The 11,027-nt window shown below is 36.6% G+C and overlaps 1 protein-coding gene across 3 annotated transcripts in view; it reads right to left on the bottom strand.

Moving 5' to 3' along the window:
* Nucleotides 1–5,693, bottom strand: part of asic1b (acid-sensing (proton-gated) ion channel 1b) — a 220,704-nt gene extending 215,011 nt beyond the window's left edge. For 2 of the 3 annotated variants that reach the window (XM_081384052.1, XM_081384053.1), the window contains exon 1: nucleotides 4,351–5,693. In XM_081384052.1, the coding sequence (XP_081240178.1) occupies nucleotides 4,351–4,715 (365 nt within the window). In that variant the 5' untranslated portion in view covers nucleotides 4,716–5,693. Of the gene's footprint in view, nucleotides 1–3,707; nucleotides 3,770–4,350 lie in introns of those variants that run through there. The other variant, XM_081384054.1, reaches the window with a different exon arrangement.
* Between the last annotated feature and the right edge of the window lie 5,334 nt (nucleotides 5,694–11,027).

The following is an 11,027-nucleotide window of genomic DNA, read 5'->3' on the forward strand; positions in this document are numbered from 1 at the left end:
TAGACTCAATGGAGCTGTGATGACATCTGCTAATGAATCCCAGAGAGAATAAAGTAGGAAAGTTCTGCCTGTCACGCCACAATAAATATCGGCCTGAGCTGTCACTGCATCTTACTCGAGGCCACATCAAGAGCAGTGTTAGATCTTCAAACAACAGCATGAATACTGGTTGCATCCCAATTCGCATACTTGAGAACAAAAATACATACTTTACAAGTAACAAGAACATAAGTTTTGAGCATATTGTAATGTACTGGGAGATTCTGCGACGCCATTACCTTAGCTGCAAGGCTTGACATTAACACCCGACAAATGTGGGTGGACTAGCCACTTTAGCCGGTTGAATTTTATATATAATATAGTCTTTTAAAAAGGCATCTGAATGATAACGATACTGAAATATCTGTAACTCTTCCAACACTCATTTTCCGCAGAATAAATGATACCAGCTGTGCTTTCTCGTTCTCTCATCTTTCAAACAACAATAAAAATTTCAACAAAAGGTGTCCACACTGAAAAAATCCACACTGTGTTGGATTTACATGATTTGATAATGTACAGTTCCAAATGAACCAATTAAGTTAAACATAATTTATTCATGTAACTTTAACATCATGGAATTAAGTCATTTTAAGTGACCCAGTTAAGTAGTCTCAAAGTGAATTTTAAAAGGCCCTCTGATATGATTCAGGTATTCAAATTCATCTATTCATTCTTCTAATAAAATATCACTTATTTTAGTGTCACACAATTGAAATTCTATACTATAACCAACTATTATCTAGCAATTGCACTTATTAGCATCTTAAATGTTAAGATTTACATGCTTCTTCAGTTTATACATTTGTACAATGTTGAATCAGTCCACACCCTAACCAAATGCTCCACTCTTCTCCACAATGGTAACCCAGTGTAATTTAAATGGTTCTAATAATTCCAATGCAATTGAACATTAAACACAATTACACACTATCAAGTCTTCCCCTTTTCATTTTCTCAAAAACACATAAAATAACACTTAATTTCAACATTTATTCTCTCTTAATTCAGCCATATGCAAAGCATGCTGGGAACTAACGAGCACCTCCCAGTTTCAGTTAATGCAACATAAATCGTTCATGTAATCCAGCACAACAAGGATTAAGTAAACTTAGATTTTACATATATTTAAGCAGATCGAACACAATAAAAGTAAGTGTTTAGCAATTGTGTTGCTTAAGCTCATTTTAATTAAGCAATTTGAACAAGCAGCAAAAATCTTTTTTTTTTTTAGCATGTAAAAGTAGCTATTTATACTTGATACCACAGAACGCCATTGCTTGTGTGAACAGCATAAACAAACATTTACCAGTAAAGTCATTCTGGTAATTTTATGGTAATTTACTGGGATTAATGTGTGAAAGGGGCTACTAATAATTGATACCACAAACCCCTTTTTGGTTTGCGTTTACATGCAAGCATTATAATCAATCTAGCTAAATTCACTGCCTTAAAATTCATTTTTACCTTGCTTTTTCAGGTTATATACTTGACATTCTTCACCAACTGACTGCAACCTAAAAAGCAAGCAGCAAAAGCAGTTTACAATCTGGTGTACTCTCAACTCTGTATACTGTATTCAATGTATGATTTGGATTTCACTTACTCTAATTTTGCATACAGTTTAGAAAGTATAGTATGCAAATTGGTCATTAAGTAACATTGTTGGCTGTGTTTGTAAGCGGGGAGTTAGTCGTGGAAACTTTGCATAGATGCTCTCACAGTTCCCATGGCGATTTGGTTCCCAATTGGTTGCTATGTGCCATCTGTAGTCATATTTCCTAAGCGATGCCTTTGTAGAGGAAAAGATGTGAATGACTGACTGATGTGCTTCAGAATATTCTTCAATGCCATATGATTCACTCAGCTAACAATGAAATCGTTTCAGGAAATCACAACTAAGACCTTTCAGGCGTTTCTCTTGGACAGCAGTGAGGTTAAATGGGGAGCAACTGGAGATGTTTGCTGAAATCCCCTAGCTTATGTTTCTCCTGAGAAAAAATATATCTTAATATGTGTCTCCACAAAACATCTCAACTGTGCCGAAATTTACCAAGACAACAAAATCTGCACTCAAAAGCAGAAACTCCCTCTTGTGCTTACTCCCTAAACTTGGCTCATTTTAGGCCTCTAAATGCTTATGTTAACAGACCAAACCAAAATGTCAAAGGACAGGTATGTTGTTTCAATCTGGCATTGACATGCAAGTTGTTTATTCAAGGATAAACATCACACCAGAAAGCCTTCAAATGCAATATACGTCCAAAACGTAATCTAGCAAAGCGAATATTCGAGCGTGACTTCTCAACGAAAATCTAAACCTGGCATCAATTATTCATTCTGTCCAAATGTGTTGTTATTGAAAAGCGATGAGACAGATTGTACTGCCAATAGAGACACTGATGTGTTCAATGAGTTCTGGATGGGCTCCGACTGCAGTCCTGAGAGAAGAATCCAAACTCTGAGCAGAACTTCTGCTTCTCTAATGGATGAACATTCGCCACAAGCACAACACATGGTGTTATCAGTTACATCGAATCAATGATGATTCACTTCTTCAGCCCTCGCCGGAGCTTTCAACACCGGAGGGGATGAAAACATTTTTCAAGTCAACGCTCTAACTCTCCTTTCATTTTCAATGAGGCAGAATGTATACAGCTTACATTTTCAACTCCCATTAAATCTAAAATACAGATTCAGTGTATGATAACAGTCAAACTCTAAAACACAATAGTCAGACTTTAGAAAATCATACTGACTTAAACCTTGAGATAAAACAGATATCATTTATCTCTGTCAACAACAAAGGACGTTTTCATATTCAGAATATAACTTTTAACCTTTCACAAAGCCATCATCCTCAGAAAATCAGCTAAAAAATGAAATAAACAACAGTAAATAAATAAAGGATAAACTGCTTTTTTCTCAGACTTTCTATAAATGTTCTATAAGACAGAGTTGAGACAAACCTTATCAAATGTGATGAAACCACAACCCTAGTTCACAAATATAAAAATTCCTTAAACTTTGCATCATATCTATGAATAACAATATTCAAAATATGACCTTTAACCACTTAAAAGTAATGTTAGCAGGTCCTTAAACTTGCAATGTCTCGGTCATCATAAATCCAATAAAAAAGTTAAGAAAAAGCTCAAATAAGGAACAAAAACTGTCAATTAATAACAATGGAAAAAATGCTGTTCATGGGTGCAACATTCTGTTGGAATTAGCGTTTGATAACATGTTTTCTGAATTGAATTTTGAAACTAAGGGCACGTTTACATGACAACAAAGTACTAAAAACGGAAAAGTTTTTTCCTTTGCATTTTTCGCGTACAGACAACAATGTTGTCAAAACTATCGCCGTTCACAAGGATCCGTGGAAAAAAATTCAAACGCTGTATTATTCACGCCAGGCCAGTAGTTGGCGATGTCACTTTGTGAATCGCACCTATAGACTGAACACCATTCAAAATAGTTTCTGACCTTTCATTATAACTATAACAAATGGTGCACTTTTTTAGTTTTTCAATATTGTTCTAAAAATATATGATGTTTTATTAACAAGGTTCGGGAGGAGCAGGTGAAGATAATTAACCCAATCCGCACAAGTGGAGATCAATCAGTAATCAACTCAGGACAAGATAAATAACAGCAGAACCCACCTCTGTTCCTTGACAGTTTATCAGTATCCCACCTCCACCCCATCTCCTCACTTTAGTTCCATCTCCTCACTTCTAGTTCCATCTACTCTTACCAAATGGGGGAGTACTCTGGGTTCGGGCAGAAATTCCGAGCTCGGAGCCCTCCACCCGGACATCACGCCAAATACGCATAACCTTAACCGTAATAATTATATGTAGATGTGAACTCATGAAATGGATGAGATACTGTTGTGAATAGCACATGTACGTCTGCAAGATGTCTGATCACTTCATCTGGAAAGCATCTGCTGTTTCAAAGCATCTGATAGACATCTTTAAGATGTCAGTTTTACATAGGCTACATTCTAAATCATAAACATCTTAAAGAAATTTTCTAAACGTCTATTGACATCTTACAGAAAACGTCCTATAGACGTATTTGCAGATGAGCACACTCTAAAAAATACATCAAATAGACGTCTCCGTGATGTGCGCTATCAGGGTATATCCGTCAACAACAATACGCATGGATCCAATTTAGCATTACGAATTTCTGAGTCAAAAGACAAACAATTCTGAGAAAAATCTTTGTTATCTCGTTGTACGTTCGTCATTTTCTTATAATTTTCTCCATTTAAAATGTTTTACAGGATACAGAACTCACCTGCCGTTTAAAAGCGCGAGCAGCTCGCCCGCGTGGTACAGGTCGTTGCGCGTCACGCGGCCGAAGCGGAAAGAGTTCAGGTTGCAGAAGGTGATGGCAGGAAACGCCATCATTGGTGCTGAGATCTCGTCCAGCTTGGTGACATGAGGATACTGAAAGTAAAACTTGATGCGGTCAGCGCAAACAAGCACCAGGAACGAAAAAGACCCCAAGAAAAAGATGATCCAGAGGCACCGTTTGATGTACTGGCGTTCATAACTGAACATATGTGAGATGCCATGGAGCGTGGACCTGCTGGCAAAAACTTCAATGGGTGCGGGCTGCTCACAGTCCAGGTTATCATCAGACTCGGTTTTAATATCCATGGTTATTGAAGTTTAAAAAATCTCTGAATGAAGCAGAAGGAGATACTTAGAAGATTGGAGGAAGTTACGCCCTCAGATGGTCAGTTGATCTTTACAAGCATGTTCATAAATAAACCTGGTAGACAGAAAGCAGTTGCAACAATCCATGCAACATCTTCACGATGTTCATCCAGCGTTTCAGCAAGTTTCTGCTGTGTAAAGTGAAATGGGACCTACTTCTACCCGATCTAAAATTATGTTTGTTGATCTAAGATATATTCAGGTTGATTTGGTCATATTAAATCACATTTCTGACTTGAATAAAACCGGTGACGTTAGATATTACCACATTAAGCGCATTTAAGCTACTCAAATTAGCAATAAAAGAACAGTTTGAAGAAATCAACCAATAATACGAATTGTTACGGATATATTAGCTCCGATGTTCCCAGGATCTTCAATAAAATAACTCCGTAGTTGCGAGAGTATCATCAATTCATTGTCCGTCCCGTCGATTCAGCGCAAATTACAGAAAAACAAGCGTGATGATAACGCTTCCCCTTACAACTACTGTCATTTATTTGCATACATCCATACAAGGTGTTATAGACAACTGAAACGCATCGCTCGATGTAAAGAGAATGTCTTCACATCTATTCACAACACTAGACACATCCGCGGTGTCAAAACGGCACAGATCGTGTTTCAAGCTCGATACAATAAGCGATCCGCAATCCAACTTCACCACGCGCGCTGTTAACGGCAACACAGATGCTCTCTGGATGTTGGCATCACTAAAATGTCCCCCTCTTTAATTAATGCAGCACGGCGTGCGTATCCATATCAGATAAAGTGTCGGGTTGTAAGTTATATAGTCCCCTTCCGTCCCGTCCTGTGGGTTGGTTTAGATGTAGACAGACACGTCAGGAATGAACGCTGCACACTGCGACGAAGCCTCCATCCAAGTGCCCTACTGTCTGTCTGAGCATCACTGTCTATATGACCCGACCATTTCTTAAGAGAGAGAGAGAGAGAGAGAGAGAGAGAGAGAGAGAGAGAGAGAGAGAGAGAGAGAGAGAGAGAGAGAGATTTCGGTGTAGCCTATCATTATACATCAACTATATTTTATTATAGATGTTTTATTATTAGCGTATTTTATTTATTTTTTAACCTTTTATTCTTTAATATCACACTTTTTATTAGCTATTTATTATTCAGCTATCTTGTTGACTTTTGTTATGTTTTGTTATTTTAGACATTAATTAATTCACATTAAAACAACAATACATGTTTTAGTTATTCTTATTATGTTGCATATTTTATACAATTTGTATTATACATTATTATTTGCATTGTCATTATTATTATCTGTTATACCTGTATGTATAATTTTATTATTCTTATTCCTGTGTCTTTCACTGTAAATCACTCTGTTTATTTCCTTTAGATAATGCAATAAAAAATTGCCCTCGAAGGGACAATAAATACACACTATACAGCTACGAATGTCAGAAACAAACTAAAGTGATGTGCAGTTATTACTGTATGTATATCTGAACTGACAGTCCTGCTGACCAGGAGGTGCTTGAGTGATAAATGAGCATGTATGGAAATACTGATCAGTATTATTTGAGAAACTCACAGCCGAGGGGTGAAAGGGAACCCACCCATGAAATTACACCGAGTGCATTTTAATCCAGGTTTGTGACAGTATTGGCTAACGCTGGGTGTCGCTGTCACTGACCGAATCAATAGCTGTGATGATGTGGCCCACAGCTGATTATCAACTTTCAGATACACGCTTAAGTGTCAGTCTGTTAATGGACTCGAATGAACTCCACGAACTGAAGCAAAATCCCTTACAGCTTCAGCTGAGGTTTAAACGGTCTGTCCAGGTATGAGTCTGTTTGTGACCTGGTTCACTTTGGAGTCTATAAAAAAGGTTTAAATATGATCTGGATGTTTATTGATCCATCATGAGGATGTGGAATATGAAACCAGGCTCTTGAAGTAAGGTGAAGGGTTATTCGCTGATCTACTGTGTCATTAGGACTATATATCATATGTGTGCCTATGGCCTGAAACACACTCTAAGCAAGTATCAAGCTCGATTTTATGATATATAATTCCACATTCGCTATAAATATCTCAGAGTGTATGTAGTATCCACAACGCCATGTTTGTCATGGCAAACCAATTTTTAAGAAAGCCAATAAACGCAGTTTTTACTGCAACAACCTTGAATCTCCACTGATACTGTAAGATAAACGGCTTACAAGAACACATGCTATAAGATGCCGAAGGGAAAAGTTACTTCTAAAAAGAAATCAGGAAACTTTCAGCGATGCTAAATGCTTATATTTAAAAGGATTTCCTGGACACCATTAGTATAACAGCATCCATCTATTATTCACATTTGAAATAAATGGCTCATTGGTCAGAAATTGCAGTTTCCACCCAAAGCATTAGAAACTTATGCAATTTGGCATGTTTCCTAATAATGTCCTGTTGTCCATGTATGCCAACTTTTGTAAAGTTTGGATATTGTTATCACAAAAAACGCCAATAAAACCTTTTAAAATCATTCAACTCTTTTCCTGCCATTGACATAATTTTCTGTAATTTATGACAATACTTGCCTGCCACTGATAGTTTTCACTGTTAAAGGGCTTAGTCTTTGACAAAAACACATTTTTTTTTTATTTGGCTTTTTTAGTGAGACTTTTTGTTTAAAAAGAATGCATGAAGCTAGAAAAGTTTTTGTCGTTGTTGTTTTGTTTAAAAGCAGAGGCTCTGTCCTTTCTTTTATTGTATTTTCAGATATTCATACAACAAAATATACTGGAGGCCATGAAAGTCTTGATCAAACTTAATTAGGAGAGTTAATGTGATAGCACATATTCTGAACAGGTTTTGGTTTATGAGGCAACCAGGTATCTCAGATCGTCTCTGGTGAGCTGAATGCAAGTGGCCTATACAGCTCTTCCCAGAAACATCTGTTTGCAGCTTGTTTCAACTCCCATCATGCTCTACTTGCACCATAACGCATGTCTACAGATGCGCTGTGCGACAAATCAAATGGCTCGTGCACCAAAGCGAAGATAGGCAGGTGAGGAAGGTGACAGGATGCTGATAGCAAAAGGAAAGAGTTTCTCAATGGCATCCTGGGTGCTTTTACCACAGAGTAGTGAAGCGGCAGCTACATGAGGACAGAAGGATACCATGGAAGATAGACTCTAGAAATCAACTGAATCGTCAAGGGGCCGGAAATGGATTATTAAAAGCATGGTTACTCAAAACTTGTGATCTTTCACCGCAGGGAAGTTATAGAGCCATAATCTTCAGAAGAAAAAAAAAACTGTCAGTACGCAAAATAAGCTCGAGCACTTGAGCTAAAGTGGAAAAACTGCAAGCAGAGCAGATTTAAGTTGAAGCACACTGCCAGTAAAGCAGATGTTGGAGACGTGGACTAGCAGTTAGCGTGTGTACTCAGATCAGAGTTGGGGGAAACGACTCAAAAAGTTTGACAAGCTACTCAAAATTCAAATGTATCTTTCCCTGCAAAGTCAACAATCTTGAATCTCAACTGATACTTTAAGTTAGGGTTGGATGAAACACTTTACAAGAATACATAGTTCCCAAAGAGAAAACTAACTTCAAAAAGGAAATCAGGAAACTTTCATCCATTAACATTAATGCAAAATGCTTAAACTTAAAATGATTTCCTTTCTAATGGACAACATTAGTATCACAGACTTATCTGTTATTCACATCTGAAATAAATGGCCCCTTGGTCAGAAATTGGCATGTTGCCTTGGCGTAATGCCTTGTTGTTTTGTGAAGTTTGGACATTGTGCTGACAGGATACAAGCCGATAAGTCATTATGGACCACACCCAAATACATTTCGGATCATATTTGCTAAACGATTAAATGAATCAAAGCTTCTTTTGATAACATTTTGTCAGGAGCATCTTAAGATGGTTCCATTTTCATCAAATTCCTGTGTTAAATCAGGGATTTCATTGATTTACATTGACCTAGTAACTCTAACTATCATTCCGAATCACTAACCGGTGCAAGAGTACTGAGTATGTATTTAAAACAGAGCCAGTTCTGAAAAACAAAAGATGTACAGAAAGTCTTTGTTATGCTCCTTGCTGAGAATTCAAGCAGATGTGGCCTTTCACAGCCTGCCAGATCTCAGGGAACAGGATCTGAGATGAATGAACTTGTGTCTGGTTGACATCCATGTGGCAATTTCTGGATTCCAAGAAGCAAAAAGGCTGTTGACCCCACTGTGTTGTAACCTCAAGCTTCGGCAAACCACAAGCCAGCAAGCATGTCCAAAAGACTGTCGTCTTGGCATTTCGATTGCAAGCCAAGTGACCAGAGTTGAGAGAATGTTGGCCGGCCCTTGAGGGATGGACAGATGGACGATTAGCTATAATGAGGTCCTGCAGGGATCAGTGTGACATGGAGCAAAGACAAGAGACTGCCCAAGGACATACTTGTCTCTGGGAGAATGGAAGCCATTTTAATATCTTTTGGTTTGGGGGAAAAATTTAAACTCAGGGAGTCTTGAATGTTCTGGATCACAAATGCCTCAACACTAAAGCTTTGTTCAGCGTACAACACTATTAAATGTGACGGATACAAGAGAGTACATTGTGTGAGATGCAGTAATACGAGACCAAATTAACCAAACTGGTTTAGTGGTTCATTGGAGATTAATACAATTCTTGATGTTTCATTATTGGTTTTTCAGATAAGTGGGGTTTTTTTTGTTTTGTTTTTTTAACCCTTGTGCATCCTTGAGGACATTTTTGTCCTTTTCAGTTTTGTTTTTTTGATCACTTTGCCTGTGTTAATGCTAACTGCATAAAATTTGGCACAGGTGTGTGTATTTTTATTGGAATTTTACTATTTCATCACCATTTCCTTTAAAAAATCTATTTTGCACTAGTTACACAAAAAACTTCCTCTCAGCGCCTTTTGGACAAAAATGTCCCCATTGAATCCCATTAAAACTGCATTTTTTAATCCCTGTGCCGTTTAACTATAAAATGATGCAATCTTTTTTAATAGGCTTTCATTCTGTTGGCAAGGCTTCAAAATTGACATTTTTACCATTTTTTATCAGATGGTGCCATTTTTTCAGGTTAGGCCTATAAAGCAAATACTCGCTTTATTCCTGTTTTCTGCTTCGGCATATTATAGAGCCAACTGGATAAATTATGCTACGATAATTGTGTGGGTTTGTTGGTATGGATGTCTAAGTGTGGTTTGTATGTGTGTAATAAAATAAAAAGTGTGTTTGTGTGCTTGTAATATTTGAGAGAGAAAAACTCAACTGCAAATCGAAAATCCAATCACTGTGTTCACCAGTGGAGTTTTGCTGGCATCCAATGGGGAAAGTCTGGTACTGCGCCCAAACAAAATCTTACTGAAAGCTCATTTTTTGAGATATCATCCTCAAATTCGGAACACAACCTGTTTAGATTTATGGCTTTGAATTTATATCAGTTTTAGAGTTCCAAATGTTTTATAAAATATATTTTTTATATAAAATATTGATTATAATGTTCATAAATATTTTTCATAAACTTAAACTTCTATAACATTTTTTTGGTTGCACTTTTTTCAAATTTTTCACTTCAACAACAATCCGCCAAGGGTCATCTTTAAAATGAGACCAAACTTAAGTATTTGCTCCCAAGCATAACATTTTTATGAGAGTTTTTTGACTTGGACATTTTTGTCCCTTTTGGACCTATGTGAAAGTTTTTTTTTTTTTTTTTTTTTTTTTTATGTTAACTGCATTAAATTTTGGCACAGGTGTCTATTTTTATTGTAATTTTACTATTTCACCCCCATTTCATTTGAAAAAAAAAATGTTGCACCAGTTATACAAAATACTTGTATATATTTTATATAAAATATTAATTTTAATGTTCATAAATATTTTTCATAAACTTAAACTTCTATAAAAAAAAATTGGTTGCACGTTTTTCACTTTTTTCACTTCAACAACAATCTGCAAAGGGTCTTCTTTAAAATGAGACCAAACTTAAGTTTTTGCTCCCAAGCATAACATTTTTATGAGAGTTTTTTGACATGGACATTTTTGTCCCTTTTGGACCTATGATTAAGTTTTTGTTTTTTGTTACTGTTAACTGCATGAATTTTGAGCTATTATAGAGCCAACTGGATAAATTATGCAATGATAATTGTGTGGGTGTGTTGGTATGGATGTCAGAGTGTGGTTGGTATGTGTGTTATATAAAAAAAAAATGTGTTTGTGTGTTTGTAGTATTGATAGAGAAAAACTCAA

This window comes from Scardinius erythrophthalmus (assembly GCF_964197995.2).
Source record: "Scardinius erythrophthalmus genome assembly, chromosome: 14".
Taxonomy (NCBI): Eukaryota; Metazoa; Chordata; class Actinopteri; order Cypriniformes; family Leuciscidae; genus Scardinius; species Scardinius erythrophthalmus.